At 44.4% G+C, this 20919-nt stretch overlaps 1 protein-coding gene across 2 annotated transcripts in view; it reads left to right on the top strand.

Annotated features, from left to right (window-relative positions):
* PPEF1 (protein phosphatase with EF-hand domain 1) overlaps positions 1-20919 on the top strand; it is a 471481-nt gene that overhangs the window by 45639 nt on the left and 404923 nt on the right. For both annotated transcript variants that reach the window (XM_069204506.1, XM_069204505.1), the window contains exon 2: positions 13583-13781. In XM_069204506.1, the coding sequence (XP_069060607.1) occupies positions 13727-13781 (55 nt within the window). In that variant the 5' untranslated portion in view covers positions 13583-13726. The remainder of the gene's footprint in view (positions 1-13582; positions 13782-20919) is intronic.

The following is a 20919-nucleotide window of genomic DNA, read 5'->3' as shown; positions in this document are numbered from 1 at the left end:
TCCGCCCTGCCCTCCCACTCCATTTTCTGGCAAACAGTAAAAAATAAAATGGCAATAAAATCATTTTTTTTGCCTTTTTTCACAGTTTCTGCTCAGAAGTGTGGGGGGCAACGCTGCTCTGCTCCAATGGAGGAACCGCCGCTGGCTAGGCATCAATAAAAGTAAAATTTAAACGCAAAGAAGAGAATGAGAATGGCCAGTAGAGCCATCTACATATTCAAGAGGGTAGGGCAGTAATCCCATCCTTGAGGACAGCACACAGCAATTCAGGTAATTTGGAAACACAGGGTTGAAGAGTGGCCTCATGTTCCCCTTCCAATCAGAAAATCCTAATCAAGCCTAGAACCACCCCCAATCTGACTCAATCTAGAAAGAAGAATTGAGCAGGGGACAATATCAAAAGCTCTGAACAGCAGAATAATCACAGTGGCTTTGTCACCAGATTATTTGGATATAATTCAGAACAACAACAATTACTATTTTTGTCTTATGGACCCAGAAGTGTATCAAGGTCTCAGGTTTCAGAAGGTGTATACTACAACATAAAGCCAGCCCAAAAATATTTTGTCAACCCCTTTCCAATTACTTACTAGAATATTCATCAGGACATAAATGCCAAAGGACATAATTACAACCCTCATATGCATAAGCCTACTAAATACGGTAGCAGTTTATTATTCTGACAAAGGAAGTTCCACATCCAGAGGAGCTAAAATACTGCATGTGTTGCAAACAGATAAGTGACCTAATGTCACAGACAGTTGGAGACTCAGAGGCCATGTGTGCATAGAACATATGACAGGCCACTTGAGCACCCAAAACAAACAAGTTACCAGCTTTCAGGACACAATTGTTTTACACTCCAAGAGGCTATATGCGCCTACTACCATCGTCCAGCTTTTGAGTGGGCTTTAGAGCAAAACATAACACTGTTATTTTCCATTTCACTGTGTTGCAGGCAGAGCAAATATATTATGTAATTCAGAGTTGAAACCCCGCCACCTCTGTGAATTTCCAGAATTTGGTGTATATGTCGAAGTTACAATCAACCTCCAGGCACATCTCAGAAGTGTTGTAGTTGGCACTGTTATTGGAGGGGTATTATGTCCAAAGGGGATTGTTTTCTGAATTACTATTTTGACAAGTCCATTCCATCCCTGTAATTACATGAGACATCATGAAACTGTACTGGAGACTTCACACTGGAGACTGGAGACTTCACACATTGTGATTTTACTAAATTAGTAGGACACAGTTGAATCTTGGACATCCTATTACTGTAATGAGTCAGGTTCTTGACTTTCCTTTAAGTGCATGAGGTTAAAGAAGTGAAGATTACCCATGCATTATTTTCATTGATGATCATGAAGGCCTCAATTCACCTTATTAAGACAGCCAGGAAATACTCTCCCAGGTTACAGTATAGATCTATGTTGCTCATGGCATATTGCTGTGAATAGTGAAGATACTAAAATCTACACATTTTGAACTGGCTCATTTAGTTAATTTACAGTCTCTAGACCTAGTATCAATGTTCATCTATATAGATCTACTGGATAACACTCAAAGAATCCCACTCTATATCCAATCTGGTGATCAAAAAACCATGCTAGAGCCTTCCCCAAAAGATTTTTCAATTAGGGGAACAAAAGCTTCCATTAAATCTAAACTTGTTTAGCATGTTTTCAAATCACCCTTGTACCACTCTGTCCTTTCTGCTTTGGATCTGTGCAGTTTTCACAGCTACAAGGTGGTAGGCCGTAACCACCCTTCCTTCATCGCTGTCGTAATTTCAGATCCTCCTAAATATCAGGACACCCCATCCCTTGTCTTCTTTGTTGCCCCAGAGTTTCTTGTGGCAGGAGAACTGCACAGTTTAGGAGTGAGACACATTAACTGACCAAACCTAAGCAGTTTAGCTTTTGCCCTTATAAGTCATGACATATAAAGAATATAGAAGTAGCAGCAAAAGTTTCAAAGCCTCTAATCTCTTTGGCTTTTGTCCCAAATAACCCACTGTCATTATGTTGATGGGCGGGCCCTATCTGAGGGGGTTCCTTCCCACCATTTTTTTTTTTTATTTGTCCTCATCCACCTTTCTCATCTTTATCTTTAGCCTCGGAACCTTCCACCCTGCAAATGACCGTGTTCCTATCCCAGCCGAGGTTGCTTGGCTTACAGACCTGGTAAAAAATAAACTAGACCATATTCCAACTAGTACCAGGGCACAGTGATGGTATTTAAAACTGTAGTACTCTCTTCCAACCAATCTGTAAATGGGATCCAGAACCTTGGCCTTCTTTGAGACTTTAGAGGACTGCCCATACTCCACTCCTGTTTCAACGAACATAGAACACATCCAGTCGCGGGGAAGGGATCGGTTGATACCCATTCCTTGCATATCTCCCTCCTTGCCAACAAGATCAAGTAAAACAACAGCATCATTTTCTTTTGTTGAGCTTAATAGGGGGCTTTGCTATACTAAGTATAATAAGTCCAAGGCTTATCTCGATTACTACATGTAGTATCTGGCTGGTTACCTTACATACTAGCTCCCAGAAGGACAAAAGCTCTGGACATTTCATAAAGAGGTGTATGTTGTCCGCTCTTTCCAATTCACATTTCTTACAGCACACAGAACTTGATTTTTGCAGCTTTGATAACTTGTCAGGGGACCAGAATGTTCTATGTAGAGAGAAGAGATGGTTTCTTTTTAAATAGGCAGGTTTAACTGTAGGATAAAGTAAACGCATAGATACTTGCTTGGCTGGGTTTAATGTGGGCAGGGGAGAACATAGCGGCTAGCTAGATGCCAGTCGCGGGTCTACCCATAATGGAGGGATAGCATAGCTGGCTGTTATGCACAGTGCACATGAGGATTTAGGGCCTGATTACAACTTTGGAGGACGGTGTTAATCCGTCCCAAATGTGACAGATATACCACCTACCGTATTACGAGTTCCATAGGATATAATGGACTCGTAATACGGTAGGTGGTATATCCGTCACATTTGGGACGGATTAACACCGTCCTCTAAAGTTGTAATCAGGCCCTAAGTCACTTACCGCTCTGGTTGTTGTGAAGAGGCCTGGATGAGGTCGAGGTGGGTGGCGAGCTTGGGTACAATGGCCTACACATAGCAGGTCACAGCAGCGGGAGACGGAGCGCAGAGATTGTTGAAGCAGAATGCTGGCTGTGTGTGGCCCAGGACTATAGGAAGAGCCAGCCCGCTGCAGTGAGGATTCCTCTCCAGGGAAGACGTGGAAGAGGCAGCACTTGTGGGTCTCCAGCTGGCAAGCTGAATACCTATAGTCAAGATGCCAAGTTTGGAAGGCTCCCCCACAGTGTTTGGGGTTGAAAACTTACCAGTGGAGAGGCAAGTAAACCAAGGTAGGCACCCTTTGGGTCTTGTAGAGGGTGAGAGTAGTCAGAGAGGGAGATATTCTTTGACAAATCCTACAAAGCAGGGCCTCCCTCAAAGTGTGAGGGGAAAACAAGGGAAATAGCTGGGGGACAGGAGGAACCAGAGTCAGTGCAACACCAGATCTCTAACGGAGAACAAGCAGCTGGGCAAAGGGGCTAATAGTGGAGAGCAGTCAAGGCTCAGTACCCAGAAAAAACACCTTTGTAAAAGTGACCTCCTCACTGAGGACTTTTTTTTCAAAGTGCAGCCTAAACCTACTGGAGAAATGGGGCAAACAGGATTAGACCTCCTCAGTAAAGCACTGAAAGAACCTGGGAGCAGCGCTAATAAAATTCTAGACGACACAAGGTCCATGTTCCCCCCTCAACCCAAAATAGCAGGTGTGGGCGGTTCACCCGGCACTACAATCTCCTGGATGGAAGAACTGGCAAATAAAAATACATTTTTCTTCTTATCTGGCACAGAGGCAACTTGTTGCAAAGTGATAATAGAGGCAGGAGCCGGTAAGGGGCAAATGGGGGTGGTATAGGGCTTACCAGGAGATACCACAGCCACCCCTGCAGCAGAAGAGCCTCCCTCAGAAGGAGATTTAGTGATAAAATCACTGCAAGCATTGGCAATGGAAGTAAGGAATGGTTTTGCCACCTCACTCACAATTCAGAAGGAGATCAGGGGGTTATGTGAAAATCTGGCCCAGAAATTGGATTCATTAGCTGAAAGAATGCTGGTACTGAAAGCAGCCTCCATAATGAACAGAGGGGAGATTGAGGAATTAAAACTCAAAGAGAGAGGGGTCTAGGATAAGATTGAAACTCTACAAAATAGTGCCAGGAGGAATGACTTAAGAGTTCGGAATATTCCAAAAGGGGTGGAAGGTGAGGATTGAAAGGTTTTTTTGTCACCCTGATCAAAACAACCGTCTTGCACTGATTGCAGAGGCGGACGTGGCGAGGGATATACAGAGGATACATAGAAACCCATTTAAGAGGCAACCAGGAAGGACCAAACCTAGGAGAATTCTGGTAAATTTCCTAACCTACACATTAGTAGAGCAGATTCTGGCAAATGCTTCAAAACAGAAAATGTGGAAAGGCAATGGCTTCTCTTTTGAAATCAGATCAGCTCTCTCCCAGGTCACCCTAGATAAGCAATAGGAGCTAGGGAAGCGAACGGAGGAGTTCAAGACCCTAGGGGCAACTGTACACTTGAAATTCCCTGCGATCTTGAAAGTCATGTACAGAAATAAGATGTACAATCTAAGAGACCAGGTTGAAGTGGACAGGCTAATTAAAGCAATAAATGGAGATAATGTGGGTAACTGAATCGCAAGTTTGAGGAGTGCAAGTTTGTGCTGGTCTTGATACTTTTAACTTTGGGGATGAGACAGACGATGTGGACTTCCATTACGGGTACCCAAAGGCTAGAAAAGCTGTGAAGACACAGGAAAGGGTTCTCCAGGGAGGTTGGGAGTATGGGTTAGGGGAGCACTGGGTTGGGAGTAAACTGGGGGAAAAAGGAAAAAAAGGAAAATGTCCTCAGAAGCCTTTTTGAGTAACATCTTAGGTGGAAATACGGCAGCTAAAGTACTTAGCTCCAGGAAAAGTCTTGAATCACGAAGATGGGGGTGAAGGTTAAAATTCTTATGTGGAATGTTAATGGTCTTATGACGGCTGGGCTTCACACCAAGTTGCTACAATATTTGAGAGATATAGCTGCCCAAATTACCATATTGCAGGAAACATCTCACTAAGAGGGAATGCCTGGACCTGTTCTATAAGCAAAAGTAGGTTCAAGATATCATCTGTACTGATCAGACCTGTAATGTGAGAGGGTAGTAACATTGATAGAACAGAATTTGTAGGCCACTATTACTGGGAGTGAGGTGGATAAAGATGATAGATGGTCTATCGCCAACATTCAATCCCATAGTAAAAGGTTCACTTTGGTGGGTTACTGTGGCCCCAACGTGGAAGACATGGATCCACTAAAAGTGGTTCTCCGGAAACTGTTATCTTTATCAATCCAGTAATTATGCCTGAGGATTTTAATATATAGTTATGGAATACAAGCTAGATAGATCTGATAATAGCAAGGTCTGGTTTTATCTCAAGATGCAGGTATATCTAAAGAATATGATGTTACAGATGAGTCTCTGTGATATATGGAGGGTGAGATCAGGGTGACATCGGGGATACACCTTCCATGACAAAAAGTTTGGCCACTTCTCGAGAATAGACTTTTTTCTAGTGGAATGTGTCATCTGCGAGAAGGTCAGATTGGTGAATCATGTTTCTGCACTCTTGTTGGACCACGCTCTTATAGTTTTAGAATTGGAAATCTCTAAACAACAGCAGCCTAAAAGGTGGGCGTTAGATAGGACTCTATTGTTGGACCCAGAAGTAGTGGACCGCCTGAAGAAGGAGACTGAGTTTTTTTTGAGTCTGAGCATTGGGTCTGCCTCAACTCCCATAGTCTGGGATGCCTTTAAAGCGTTTATGGGGGGTAGGCTGATCGGTATCTCTGCTTGGAAGGTTCGGCAGTATAAAAGAGATGTGGAAGCAGTGGAGGAAATTCTGTCCCAGCTAGAAAGGAGACTTTTTGACCAGCAATTATCAGTAGAGGAGAGAGGAGCTGTGGAAAATGAAATACAAATAAAACGAGAACAAGTCTCCTTGGTGGTGGAGGCTTGTGTCAAGGTGAGATGGGAGGCAAGTAAGTTGGCACATTGTGAGTATGGGGAGAATGCAGGAAAATTCTTGGCATGGAAAGTCAGGTCTGATCAGAATAGAAATTTGGTAGAGGGGAAAACGGATGAGATATCTGTGCAAGTCACCTCAACTCTCATGACACTGAAGTCTCTTTTCTAATATTTTTCACAAAATTGTATTCAGAAAACATAGTGGTATCTGAAGAAGAAGTGGTGGGTTGGCTAGCAGGGGTTCCACTTAATAAACTGTCAGACGACCACAGAGATCAGTTAGAGCAAGACTAGAAGGTGAGGAAGATAGCTAGTGTAGGCAAGAGAGGGAAAGCTGCGGGCCCGGATGGACCCCCTAGTGAGTTTTACTGGAATTTAGGTGAGACAATAAACCCCTTTATGCACAGTTATTTGGGGAAATATTAGGGAATGGAGCATCTCTCCCACAATCATGGGAGGAAGCGGTGGTAACCTTAATCTTGAAGCCAGGCAAAAATCCCAAATTGTGTGAGTCATACAGACCTATCTTACTCCTTGTTGGACCTGGCTTTTTGACAGGGTCATCCCCGAACTTTTTGCCTTCCTCCTTCTCTTTTTCTGACCTCATTTTTGCTGGCCTTTAGACTCTGCGCACTTTACCACTGCTAACCAGTGCTAAAGTGCATATGCTCTCTCCCTTTTTAAACATGGTAACTTTGGATCATACCTGATTGGACTATTTAATTTACTTATAAGTCCCTAGTAATGTGCACTAGTGGACCTGCAGCACTGGTTGTGCCACCCCCTTAAGTAGCCCCCTTAACCTTGTCTCAGGCTTGCCATTGCAAGGCCTGTGTGTGCAGTTTCACTGCCACTTCGACTTGGCATTTTAAAGTACTTGCCCAGCCTAGAACTCCCCTTTTTCTACATATGTCACCCCTAATGTTGCCCTAGGTAACCCCTAAAGCAGGGTGCTGTGTAAGTAAAAGGCAGGACATGTACTTGTGTAGTTATATGTCCTGGTAGTGTAAAACTCCTAAATTTGTGTTTACACTACTGTGAGGCCTGCTCCCTTCATAGGCTAACATTGGGGCTGCCCTCATACATTGTTGAAGTGGCAGCTGCTGATCTGAAAGGAGCAGGAAGGTCATATTTAGTATGGCCAGAATGGTAATACAAAATCCTGCTGACTGGTGAAGTCGGATTTAATATTACTATTCTAGAAATGCCACTTTTAGAAAGTGAGCATTTCTTTGCACTTAAATCTTTCTGTGCCTTACAATCCACGTCTGGCTGGGCTTGGTTGACAGCTCCTTGTGCATTCACTCAGACACACCCCAAACACAGGGTACTCAGCCTCACTTGCATGCATCTACATTTTGAATGGGTCTTCCTGGGCTGGGAGGGTGGAGGGCCTGCTCTCACACAAAGGACTGCCACACCCCCTACTGGGACCCTGGCAGACAGGATTGAACTGAAAGGGGACCTGGTGCACTTCTTAGCCACTCTTTGAAGTCTCCCCCACTTCAAAGGCACGTTTGGGTATAAAACAGGGCCTCTGCCCTACCTCATCAGACACTTGCTGGAGAAGAAACCTGAACCAGAAACTACATCCTGCCAAGAAGAACTGCCTGGCTGCTCAAAGGACTCACCTGTCTGCTTTCTACAAAGGACTGCTGCCTTGCTGTTGGCCTGCTGCCTTGCTGAACTCTTGTCTGGCTGTGAAAGTGCTCTCCAAGGGCTTGGATAGAGCTTGCCTCCTGTTCCCTGAAGTCTCAGGACCAAAAAGACTTCTCTTTTTTACTTGGACGCTCCGTGAGCCGAAGTTTTCGACGCACAGCTTGTTTCGCGGTGAGAAAAACGCTGCACACCGACGCTGATCGACGCGACGCCTCGGGACGACCCAAACTTCGACGCACGGCCTCGCAAGGACAACGCCGCCCGACCTCCAGAGGAGAAATCGACGCGACGCCTGCCGTGAGAGCGAAACTTCGACGCGCAGTCCCGCAGAACGACACGCAGCCGGAAAACAAGCAGGAAAATCCACGCACAGACCCGGGACATCTGGTAATCCCCGTGATCCACAGAAAGAGACTGTCCACGCGCCGGAAAACGACGCACGACTTCCCCGCTTGGAAAATAACTACGCAAGTCCGTGTGTGCTGGGGAGAAATCGACGCACACACCATTTTTCCACGTATCTCTTCTTCTATGGCCCTCTGAGGAGATTTTCCACTCCAAACCAGGTACTTTGTGCTTGAAAGAGACTTTGTTTGCTTTTTAAAGACTTAAGACACTTTGAGGGTCATTCTGACTTTGGCGGGCGGCGGAGGCCACCCGCCAAAGTCCCGCCGGCAGAATACCGCTGCGCGGTCAAAAGACCACCGTGGGTATTCTGGGTTTCCCGCTGGGCTGGCGGGCGACGGCCAGAAGGCCGCCCGCCATCCCAGCGGGAAACACCCTTCCATAAGAATGCCGGCTCCGAATGGAGCCGGCGGAGTGGAAGGGGTGCGACGGGTGCAGTTGCACCCGTCGCGATTTTCAGTGTCTGCATGGCAGACACTGAAAATCTTGGTGGGGCCCTGTTACGGGGGCCCCTGCAGTGCCCATGCCAATGCCCCCAGGGGCCCCACGACACCCCATACCGCCATCCTGTGCCTGGCGGTCAAAACCGCCAGGAACAGGATGGCGGTATGGGGGTCGGAATCCCCATGGCGGCGCAGCAAGCTGCGCCGCCATGGAGGATTCCCCAGGGCAGCGGAAAACCGGCTGTACACTGCCGGTTTTCCGTTTCTGACCGCGGCGGTGGAGGCTCTCGCGGTCGTTGGCCCTGGCGGATTTTACCGCCAGGGTCAGAATGACCCCCTTTATGTCACTTTTCAGTGATATCTCTACAAATTCACATTGCAACTTTATTCGTTTTGACCTACAATTATCCTGATAAATATTATATATTTTTCTAAACACTGTGTGGTGTATTTTTGTGGTGCTATATGGTGGTATTGTATGATTTATTGCACAAATACTTTACACATTGCCTTCTAAGTTAAGCCTGACTGCTTGTGCCAAGCTACCAGAGGGTGGGCACAGGCTAATTTTGGATTGTGTGTGACTTACCCTGACTAGAGTGAGGGTTCTTGCTTGGACAGAGGGCAACCTGACTGCCAACCAAAAAACCCATTTAACACTCCTTAATAGCGATTATAAACTATTTAGTAATATCTTGGCCAAAAGATTAAGTCAGTGGTAGGCACCTTGATACATAAGGATCAGAAAGGGTTCATGAAGGGGAGATTCCTTCATGAGCTCACGCATGAGTTAATTGGTGCGATTGAGGGTAAACGTTCCTGAATGTTATATTAAGACTCATTAATTTGGGGGATAAGTTTAGGCACCTGGTTCAAAGAATTTTGGCCCATATTTATACTTTTTAAGCGCCGCATTTGTGGCATTTTTTGACGCAAAAGCGGCACAAACTTACAAAATATAATTGTATTTTGTACGTTTGTGCCGCTTTTGCATCAACAAAATGATGCAAATGCGTCGCAAAAAAAGTACAAATATGGGCCCAACTCCTCCCCTATGGCTAAAATCTTACTTAATGGGAGCACTACTCCTGAGTTCGAAATCCAGAGGGGAACGAGGCAGGGCTATTCCTTGTCCACCTTGCTTTTTAATTAATACATTGAACCACTGGTGCAGAAACTTAGGGAAAGAAATAAGATTCTCCCTTTTAAGTTCAAGAGGTGGAGGAAAAAGGTCTCTCTTTATGTGAATGACCTGATGGTATTTACAACTAATATACAAGAAGCATTACCAGCCATAGAAAGAGTCATTCTGGACTTTGGGAAGGTTTCAGGTTATAATGTTAACACCTCCAAAATGGAGATCACCACCTGGATTATGGAGGAACCTATTTTAGCTGTAAAAGTTTAATGGGATATATTAGTATTAAAATCATGCCGGATGCAGAAAAAATTCTGGTAACAAATTTTAAAGATATGCTGAAGGAAGAACAATCACTTTGGTCCAGCTAGACCCACTTACCTTTAACGATCCATGGGAGGGTAAATTTAATCAAGATGATCATTTGCCGAAATGTGTTTCTTTTCAGCACGATCCACATAGTATTTAAGAAATAATGGCTTGGCAAGTTTCAGAATAATATCAGTTCTTTTATCTGGGCATCCAATGGTCCGTGTATTTCTTGGAAGAAACTGCAAAGGTGACGGGAGAAGGGAGGGTTACCACTGCAGGACTTTCAGGTATATGCCTGGGTCTTTTAACTGAAGAAATGCAAGTGCTTATTAAAAGAAACGGTAGCAAGTGGGAGTCTGTATGAAGTAATATTGAGGAATATTAGGGGTGGTAAATCCCACTATAAGTTTGGAGATATGAAGTTTTATAAGAAAGGGAGATTAAAGGTGCTCCAGGCATTGACTTACGTATGGGCGCAAACCTGACGTGCAATAAAGTTGCCTTATTATAGCAAGTATGCACTAATCTGGGACTCTCCTGGCATGCCAGAGTGTCTGTAGGATGTGTTAGCAATCCCCATAAAGGAAGCAGGTATGGAAAGGTGGGGACAGTTGGTACCAGATGGGAACTTAAAAATAGAAGAGTGCCCGCAAGGGGTTCCTGGGTGTGGCATCTCAATATTTAAGTGTTGCCAGGTTAAGGGGCGGTGGGCCCGCAATCAGAGGCAGGAGGTAGGGAGTTCGTCTGAACCTGAAGAATGGATTTGGACAAGGGGTGGAGCTACGATGGAGGTTTCTGGTTGGTATCGGTTGATCTTGGAGTGAGTGGGAGGTGATTTCATCCTGCCAGAGGAGCTCTGGGAAAGACTCTTGCCGCACCTTCAGTTGCAGGATTTATGGCTGTATGTCTTATCCTTGAAAGATAAGTGCAAAAGACAGTGTTCAGTTTGGGCAAGGGTCTAACCAGCTCACCTGATCCTTGGCTTATCCTTTTGGAGAGTGACAGTTTCTCCCATCATTCTGTACCTCGAAAATCTGTTCACAGTGGTTGGGAATGAAAGTGAGTTGGAACCAACATGAATTGGGCCAACCATTGTAGAGGATAAAACAGTTGCTTATACCCAGTCCTGCATTACCAACAATCACCAACAATAGGCATTCCAGAGTGTAGCTTTGTTTGACAACGTATGCATGGGTTTTCAAATGTATTGTGACATCATTCACCTGATGGCTCCTTTAAGTGAAAGTAGAAATGACTAGTGCCTCCTTTTATGGACTTCCTATATTTACTTATGATCCATCATTCGTAGCCAGCTTATTTAAGGCCAGTATAGTAATAATGACAAAAAGTTGATGAAGTAAGAGAATAATGTGAGTATTTTCTGATTTCGGTTCTCCTATTCATAAGTTAGAAATTATAGACCTGATTTATGAATAGTTTGGCCCATTTTGCGCCATTTTTTAACGCAAATGCGGCGCAAATATTCAAAATATAATTGTATTTTGTACGCTTTTGCGTAAAAAAAATTATGCGAACGCTGCTCAAATTTTTCATAAATCAGGCCCTATATTCACCAAAACCACAGCTAGCTTAATGGTCCATTATACACTCAGTAACTCTTCTCTTGTCTTCCTCGTGCACTGTCCTTACGCTGAATCACACTCTTGCCTGCTGTTTCGCCAAATCCATATCTAGCTGTGATGAAATACTAGGCAGTAAGCAACTATGCCTTACATTTTCTTTCTCATCAAGCCTGCAAAACATATTGTAGCAGCTAAATCATGTGATGCAGAGTAAGGGGGCTTGGCCTTTCAAGGAAGTGAGGGGTGAAGCCCATAGAGAACTACATCTCAGGGGGTCCTTCCAACCACTATAAATTGATGTGAACACTTTTATTACGGCAGACACGGATTGGTCGAGGTCGCAGTGAAAAAATTTGACCAAAGTTAATGTTCTTAAAAATTACACACTCCACTTCTTCCCTACATCAGCATGGTTTGTATAAAGCAAGCACTTGGAATATATTCTCATTTGTAAAAACACAAAAGTCTCATTGATCAATGAACTTTAACCTAGTCATTTTTTTCCACAGGGACCATGCCATATCCATGTATCTCTGTAATATATGTTTTCACATCATTTATCGTGTGTGGATGTACTCCCTTACAAGTAGCTCAGTCATCTAGTCAACTGCCTGCATGGCACTATATCAAACCTACTAACTTAAAAGGGCACTTCTACCCCTCCGCACAGCTTACTGGGGCTGTCACCAAAGTCCTGGGGTGTTTTCAAAACCTGTATTGAACCTCTGTTGTTCAGAGTCTCCAAAGGCAAGAAGAAAACCCGCTCAGTGCACGGGTCTCCTGCTCTCCATCCCTTCTACTGTGTGATGTGCGCACTTCCCCAGATGACAGTGTGATAGGAGCCATATTGTGTGGCACCCTGTGGCACATTGTGTGTTGGCAGATCAGCTATATTTCATTAGTGTGTTGGCAGTGTCCCATTTTCCTGTCTCTTATCCTACAAATCACTGTCATATTAATGCATCACTACCCTACCAGTAAAGGATACAATTGCTTTAGGAAGTAGTTATGAATTAATTGTATCTCAAATATTTTTCAGTCAAAATTCATAAATATGCTACTTTGTTCTTTATAGAGATAATACTTAATTTTTTGCAAGTTACACAATCTTCCCTTGAGATGATGTAAGTTGGAGAATCAGGACACGGGCTTCCAAACGTCCAGTGTGATGCTACCTCGCCATGTGTTATAAGGAGATGTTGTGGAAGCAGCCAGGTCGGGTAGCATCTAATGCTTTAAAAAACACACAAAGTGCTTAATTTTGAAAAAAAATAAGTGCATGGCTCCAGGTATTTCTTAGAACCTGCAGCTGAGAAGTGCTGCGCTTATCAAATAGTAAGGCTCTCCAGTCATGACTCCACCTCATCCCTTTCTTCCATCAACCTACACTTCCTGTCTTTTCCTCTCAATTTGCTGGTTATTTTACATCCCTGCTTTCGCCTTCTGTTTCCTTATCTACCTCTTTCCCGGACTTTTTCGCTTTTTGCTTTTCTCTCTCTCTTGCTCTGCGTCAAAGTTTGATGATGAAAAATTAGCGGATCTCCCAAAATTTGAGTGTCGGTGGGCCTCACCTGCAAACACCGGCTCAAAGTAAGCACTGGATCAACACACTTGGGCATTTTATTGTGTCGTCCAATTTCATTTTTGCAAGGTGGAACTGAGTAGTTTTAGCTATTGCCCTGAAGTGCAGTTAACATGATGTAATGCAGTCCTTCAGCTGCTGGCACTGCGTTTCGGACATGATCCGTCAGCCTTGGTGAATGTAAGAGTGCATGGGTTAGCAAGTGGTGATGAACCTAAAGGCACGCCTTAATGCTTCCTTTTGAATACTGCCTTAGAAACCACACGCTGCTAACCAGTCTGCCCTCCCTTTTCCGTCCCAACCCCTCCCCCCACCCTCCCTGAACATCTCTCATTAGTGGGTGTGCCAGAAGTGGCTCGCAGCGCCTGGAGAGGGAAGTAAAGTGAGTACTGCTTTGGAGAGGACTGAATTGTGGCGGCGCACGCCCGGAGGACAGCTGGGCCTGGGTGTTTGAGCTATTGGCGTTCCGGGAGCAGACACCATGGGATGCGGCACGTCTGTGGTGACAGAAAGTCAAGCCAAGAAATCGGAGAAAGGTAAGCCATGCTGTTCCCGCTCCCACGTGTTGAATCATTGGATGTGGCACCTGTTAAAAGCAGGCTGGCTTTCTTGTCTTAATTATTTACCTCCATGTTGAGAATGCCCATGTTAGCCGAAATTCTGTCAAATAGGCCAACAAACAGAGTAATGATATTAATCAACTATGTAGCACACAGCAAAAAAAAAAAAAAACATGTAGGTTGTTGCGTTAACGCCCGGAGTGCACATATAAGTACCTGACATTAATGCTAGTAATGCAGACGAGTGATGTGGTGGTACCTCATCAGGGCAAGGATATTACGTGGTGATCACCACCAGCGAATGACCGGTGGCACCAAAACACATGATTGGGTAAATCTTGTTGGGATATTGTTAGTGACATTTATTTTCCCCAATCTGCACCGAAAGTCTAAATCTTAGGATAATGCTAGCGGGCACTTTGTCTTTCTCCCTGGAAAATGCCCTAGATTTAGCACTTTAATCTAAATGATGGACCCTCTACTGCATTGCCTCTTGCCACATAAATACCAGGTGTGTATAGAACTGACTTTCCTCAGGTACAATGCTTTTCATTACTGTGTGCTTCATGCTTGAGTCTTGTATGTTTTTCCTGCCTTCTATAGTCTTCCGGCCACTGCTTAATTTGTGCTTATTGGTTCCGGTGCTGAGCACCGGCACTTATTTTTGAGGGCCGGGGCTTATTCTTCTGCCTCGGGCATTTGCTGCGCGCAAAAGACACATGGGAAAGACGGAGGAACAAAAACAAAAAGCGTCACAATGGGAGAAAATAAGAAAGCTGCAGGAGTGATCTGAAGGGACAGGGCAGGGAGTGTCTTTAAATGGATTGAAGAGGCCCGAGATGGCTTCAGGATTAGCTGCCTCAGAATTCCGTCCTCGTACATTTAAATGCAGCAACCCCGTGTTTAAGAGGAGGGTTTTGGGCACCGGCACCTTTTTATTTAGAAATTAAGCACTGCTTCTGGCATTATTCTTTCTCTCATGCATGGTTCATTGCAAAGCTGCGGGCAGGATAAAAAGGCTTTTGAGACATTTGGTCTGGTTCCTTAATACGGTGCAATATTTACAGAACCTATTTATGTGAGTCGCAGCGCCCACAGCCAAACCGTAATCTTCGTTCGACGCCTCCTGCAGTCTACACCTGAGGGAGTTACTGGCACCGAGTTGTGTTTCTATAATCATAGCAAGGCTAGAAGGAACTGTGTTGTGACTGTTGTATTTTTGTTTTAGAGAATAGTGCGGATTACCTTGCTGTGGGTTTGACAGGGAGCATATGTTCGGCCCGCAAGTGCTGTGACAGGGTTGGTGGTACAGGAGGCTGTCTTGTTTTTTCTCTCTATATATATATATACTTGTGGTTTCCCGCCTCTACGGGCAGACATTGCTGACTTGGGTGTGTGTTTTTGGAATGGGACGGCCGCAGCAACTGAATGAAACTCTGCGCACAACATGCTGTGCTAGCCACTCACAGTAGACTAGAAACTGTTATATTTTTACCCAAAGAATTAATGCTGAGAGGTCAATTTAGGGCAATAGTCATTGTTCAACCTGCTTAATTCTGTCATCTGCTTGCTGGTCTCATCTCAGTTCTTGTCATCAGCCATTGTCCTGCTGCAGCGCATTCTGCAATGGAAATATTTAGCGTGAAGTCTGTGGGCCCCCTGGCCGGGCTCAAATTGCCCGATTAAGTTCCCTGGTAAACGGATTCTTTTGCGGGTCTGTCAGGACGGTAATCCGGCGGAGCGCCGTTGTAGGGTGAAAGCAACGGAGGTGGGGAGCATGTCGTCGAAAGAAATAACTCACCTTTATACAACCTCCGGACGCCAGGGCAGAATTTAAAGGCAGCAGAAGTCCAGGAAAGTGTTCTAATACCAGCCCATATTGACCTACGCAAGGGAATGTGGTGGGCCAAACACAGAGCCATACCCCGAGGCATTGGGATTATGGGACTTTGCAGTTTTGCATTTTTCGCATAATTATGGATGCACCACACTTGCCATATAGCGACCATCTGCTGTATAAATTGCCGACTTCATATTTGTAACTCAAACATTTTAAAAATTGGTAAAGAAGGGCCACATGTGGTGCCCGGTGGTGGAAGACCCCTGTCAAACATTATCAGGGCCCTTTTTTAGTGGTAACTGTCACATTCAGATGTTAAACTAGGGCTAATGAGATGACACTTTTGCCCAGACAGTATGACTATTTCTCACCTGAGCAACTGATATGTAAGAAAATGTGTGTCGCACCACCAGGACGGGTTGTGCTATGATTCCCGTTCTGATCTGACACAGAAACCTGGCCACCTTTCGAACAAGAGTGTGTCCCAGTGTCCTCTAGTGCCAGCCAGGCCCTGCTTCTGACTTCAAGCTAGGGGTCACACTTAGGGCACATGTCTGCTACTCCTTACCCCATTGGCAAACTCTCAAGTGACCGAGTAACACTCAATGGCTAGTGCCCAAACTCATACGGTGGATCGCAAAGGTTGTACGTTCTTCATTTTCAGAATAAAAATAGACCTTTAAAGAAATCTCTTAATGGGTGGTGATGGGGGGTGGGGGGGGGGGGGAGGTGGCGGACATGCATGTAGACCACCATGTAGTGTTTGAGAGGTGACAATCCGCAATTATGAAGCTGTCTAATTATTGTATTGAATCCGAAACGATACCACTTGCGGATAATTTAACATTACAAATGGTGATTTTCTCTTTTTTCTTGCATTTATGAATTTGATCTAAATTGTAATGTTTTTAAGTAACTTTATTATAAAAAAAAGTACATTAACAAAATTAATAGGTGTAATACCAGATTTTCAGGATACATACCACCTGTGCAGATGAGTTCTATTAAGGTTAACTGTACAGGCTGTACATTTATTTTCTGTGGAACTCGCAAAATCTGGCATGGATTCAGCTCTTGTAGCCCTACACTGGACACCGTTTCTCTATTTACTGGCGTATGTTCAGTCTGGCTATGTTTGCTCTTTATAAACTGACAATCTGCTGAAGAGCGAAGCTAAATAATCTCCGTGTTTGCGTGTCTGTCGCATGTATGTATGGAATTATCAGGTCGCAGGTGTGAAACCAAGCAAAGATGACTTCCTGGGTGGATAGAACTAGGACCACTGAGTTGGCTAATGGAAATGCCTGTTATTTAAGTGGCGGTTAAAATTATGGTTTGTTACATGCTTTTACTTTCAGTGTTCGGTGTAAATGTAGCTCAGATCACCACACTATTAAAATACGCCTTAGGTACTGAAAATAATATTTCTTTTTTTCAACATCGCGGAGCCTTAGCGACAGGTCTTTAGCGCCGGTTAGCTTTTTGTTTCTTCCGTCCCTTGGGCCTCCCTATAGATATCTTTATTCAATTATGCCTCATAGAGACAGGGCCCAGAGGAGCTACTCTGCGGTAAATAAGCAGGGGACTGTCGCCGTCTCCTCCCCTCAGCACAGAACCCTGTCTATTTGGTGTCCCTCCGGCTTCAACAGGGAGGGTGGCAGAGAAACATTCATTTGAGAGCAACTCTTTTGTGAGGGAGTTAAAGCTCGAATTGATTACATCATACGCATAGCTTTGAATTTATTGTGGTGAAGCCGCTACAGTTGTTGGTTGCTAGACCTGAAAACATCCATACTTCTTAGGTTGATCCCAACTTAATAGTGCAAGTTTGATGGGCTGCCTCATGATAAAAAGGCCACTGGTCACACAGAGTATCTCCAAGTTTTATTTTTGTAAAAAACCTACAGCTTTTTTTCTTTTTAGAAAATGTAAACTGTAGTTTACGTGTCCGAAAACTCTTATTAAATGAAACGTTCATGCTAAAAAAAAATAAAAATAAGCACCACTAAGGGCCAGGTTTACGATCTTTTGTTTTGCAACTTGCAATTTGCGATCTGTTTACGAATAGCAAAACAAAATGTACAACAGTGTTAACCACACGGTTTGCGATTTCCAAACGGGTCACAAGGGTCCTGTCTCATTAATATTAATGAGGCAAGTCGCAATTTGCAACCCATTTGTGAATGGCTGCACTCCCAGGAATGGTGGCCTGCTGGGCAGGGGCGGCTCCTCCTCTATGGCGAAGGAGCGTTGCCGCACTCCCCCCCGCAGGAGCAGATGCAAAACTTTTACAAGAAAACAATATGTTTATTATCGTTTTCTTGTAAAAGGGGAATGGTCATGGGGCTGTGACGAGCACAAAGAGGGAGTGCATCACACCCCCTCAGTGTGCATGTTTGGCTGGCCATCTTGGGTCAGCAAAACACACATGCGCACGGGGCTCTCTCTAACCCAGCAACAAAGGCACTGCATTGCTGGGTTGGAGACAGCAAGCAGAGACTTTCACTCTGCTTCGGAGCACCCTGGCTGGGTGCCCCGTCTAATCCTAACGCTGCTTTCATGCTGCCAGCAGCATGAAAGCAACGCTAGGATTGGATGCAGGGCAGGCTGAGAGCCTGTTCCTGCAGTCAAGGATGGAGGAGGGGATCAGCGCAGGGCGGCAATAAAGGTACGTTTTTTTCATTATATATATATTTTTTTTTACTCCACCCCACCATGCGGCCTGCCGCCGTGCCCTGCTTCTTTTCCCTCCTGTGAGCCGCCACTGCTGCTGGGGTCTGCAGACCACCATGTTTGTGATTGCTTTTTCAATAAAGCAGTTTTTTTAAAAATGCAGCCCGTTTTCCTAAAAGGAAAATGGGATGCATTTAAAAGATGAAAATACAAAGTTTTTTTTTTTTTTTTTCAGAGTAGGCAGTGGTCCATTGGACCACTGCCTGCTCTGAAAAAACATTTTAGCTGCCATTCACAAAGGGGAAGGATTCCAGTTGGGACCCCTTCCTGTTTACGAATGGGTTAACACCAATTTGATATTGGTGTTAACTGCAAATATTTTGCGACAGCATTCACAGTCACAAAACAATCATACATCCCCCTGCGAGTTGCAATTGGGAAGGAACGTCCTCAGGACGCCCCTTCATAATTGCAAGTTGCAATCCCAATTTTGCGAATCGGTATCTGGATACCGACTCGTAAAATAGGGATGGTACTTTGTACAAGGCCATTTTGTTGTCACTAACGACGATTTTCGCCTTTTGCAACTGCAAAATTGTGTGGTACATCTGTCCTTTAGTTCTGATACGCAGGCAGCGATGCTGTTGTTGCAGTCATAAAGGCAACCAAGGCAGGAAAACAAGGGGCAGATTTACAAACTTTTGGCAGGATGCTGCGTTGCGTCAAACTAGAGAGGAAAAAAAGTGCTGTATCTACGGTATGGCACTACTTTCCTCTTCCCCTTGCTGGTGCACTTTTGGGTGCCTTACATCAATGCACACTATCTTGCGCCATAGTACAAGGGTGCATGCCTTTTGACAAGCACAGGTTTAGTACTTGAAGGGTACCCTTCTAGTCCATTAACTATGCTTTAACACTTTGGCCACTTTATATGTGTGCTGTACAGTGCAGCACACATGAAAGTAGGAAAAATGTGGAGAGTTTTACAACTTGCTCCCCTGCTGAGCATGACTCAAGGAGGCTTACGTTTCTGATGGAAACCCCTCTTTACCAATGTTAGTTGATAGGAATTTGCAGCAAAACCCATGGGTGGTTCCATGTGAATTCCCATGTACCACCCCTTGATGCAGAGTAGCACAAAGTAGTGCATAGTGCTGTTTTGCATTATTTTAGGTAACTTTCCAATGCAAATCAGGATTTGAGTTCAAACGTAAACCCAACAAAACAGTTTGTGCCACTTTTGTGATGCAAACTTGGCACAATATGTTAGTAAATCTGGTCCCCAATGCAGGCATCATCCATTGTGAACATGTCTTAGAGCCTGATTTAGAGTTTAGCAGGTGGGGCTACTCCGTCACCACTGATTCAATAATGTCCTATGTACATCATAATATACCACAGGTGAAATCCGTCATGTTTGTGATGGAGTAACCCATCCACCAAACTCTAAATCAGGCCCCCTTACTGGGTTTACATAAAAAACACAATAGTAACCCACAAGAAGTGACAGACTAACCAAAGAAGCAAAAGGCAGCTGCAAGGCAAGGAGCCCTTAGCCAGTGACACAGGGAATGAGTGCCAGACGGGACCTACAGGCAGCTTCATGAATAACTTTCAGCACAACAGGCACACCTCAGCCCACGAAAAAATTAGACCCAAGGGAGGACACCATCAGTGACCCCCGTCAAGTCATGGGGAAGAGGTTGGAGTGTTCTGGGACAGAGACAGGAGTGCCAAATGTGAATGTCCAGATCCAAGACACAAGATGTGGCCCCAAATAATGGCCAGCAGCAAGCACCCATAGGAGCACATGGGATAAAACACATACTGAGACCACACCACGCTGAATAGGCCACAGACCATACTGAGTCTAACTTGGGCCCAACAATTAAGTAAGGTGAAGCCAGAAGCAGGACTAGTAATCACTAACAAGACACTGGAACAGGTGGCTCCAAGGAGAAGCTCATGAGCTACCAGTAGCTCACCAGCTACCTGTGAGTAGGTCAACTGAGTGCTGCCCAGCCTAATAATATAGAAGCTTTTGCTTGGTTGTATTATTATATGTATACCAAAATTAAAAAGCATTAATTCCAGAAGAAAATGTGTATTTTCAGAAATCATAAGCTGATATTTGGAAAAAATGGCTGAATTTTAAAAATGTATTTAAAGCTATTATTTGAGTTGGAGAGAATTATTACTCATGTTATTACCTGGGTGCCAGGGGTATTGCAGCTATTACATTTATGTACTACCATATACAGTCATTCCAAATTGTCTTTTATACATTGATGCAGAAAATCCTGCCTAATGGTCTGATGTGATCACTGCTGATAATCTTGGCTGGTCACTGTTACATCACTAATACTAGTAGATTGGGATGATTTTCATTGAAGATAACTAGCTCTTATTATTACAGAAAAGGTTAGAGACATCTGCGCTAAAACAATGCTCATCACACAGAAGGGTAAGACTCAGACTAGAGGTAGAGTTCCCACGAGTAAAAAAACCTGACAGTTGCCCCAGAAGATGCACACACTACACAAATGCCAGGAACCAGTATGCCACTACTGGAGAGAAGCCCTGAGGGTGACAGATATAGAT

Source organism: Pleurodeles waltl, chromosome 8 (genome assembly GCF_031143425.1).
Source record: "Pleurodeles waltl isolate 20211129_DDA chromosome 8, aPleWal1.hap1.20221129, whole genome shotgun sequence".
NCBI lineage: Eukaryota > Metazoa > Chordata > Amphibia > Caudata > Salamandridae > Pleurodeles > Pleurodeles waltl.
This window is presented reverse-complemented; position numbering and strand designations above follow the sequence as displayed.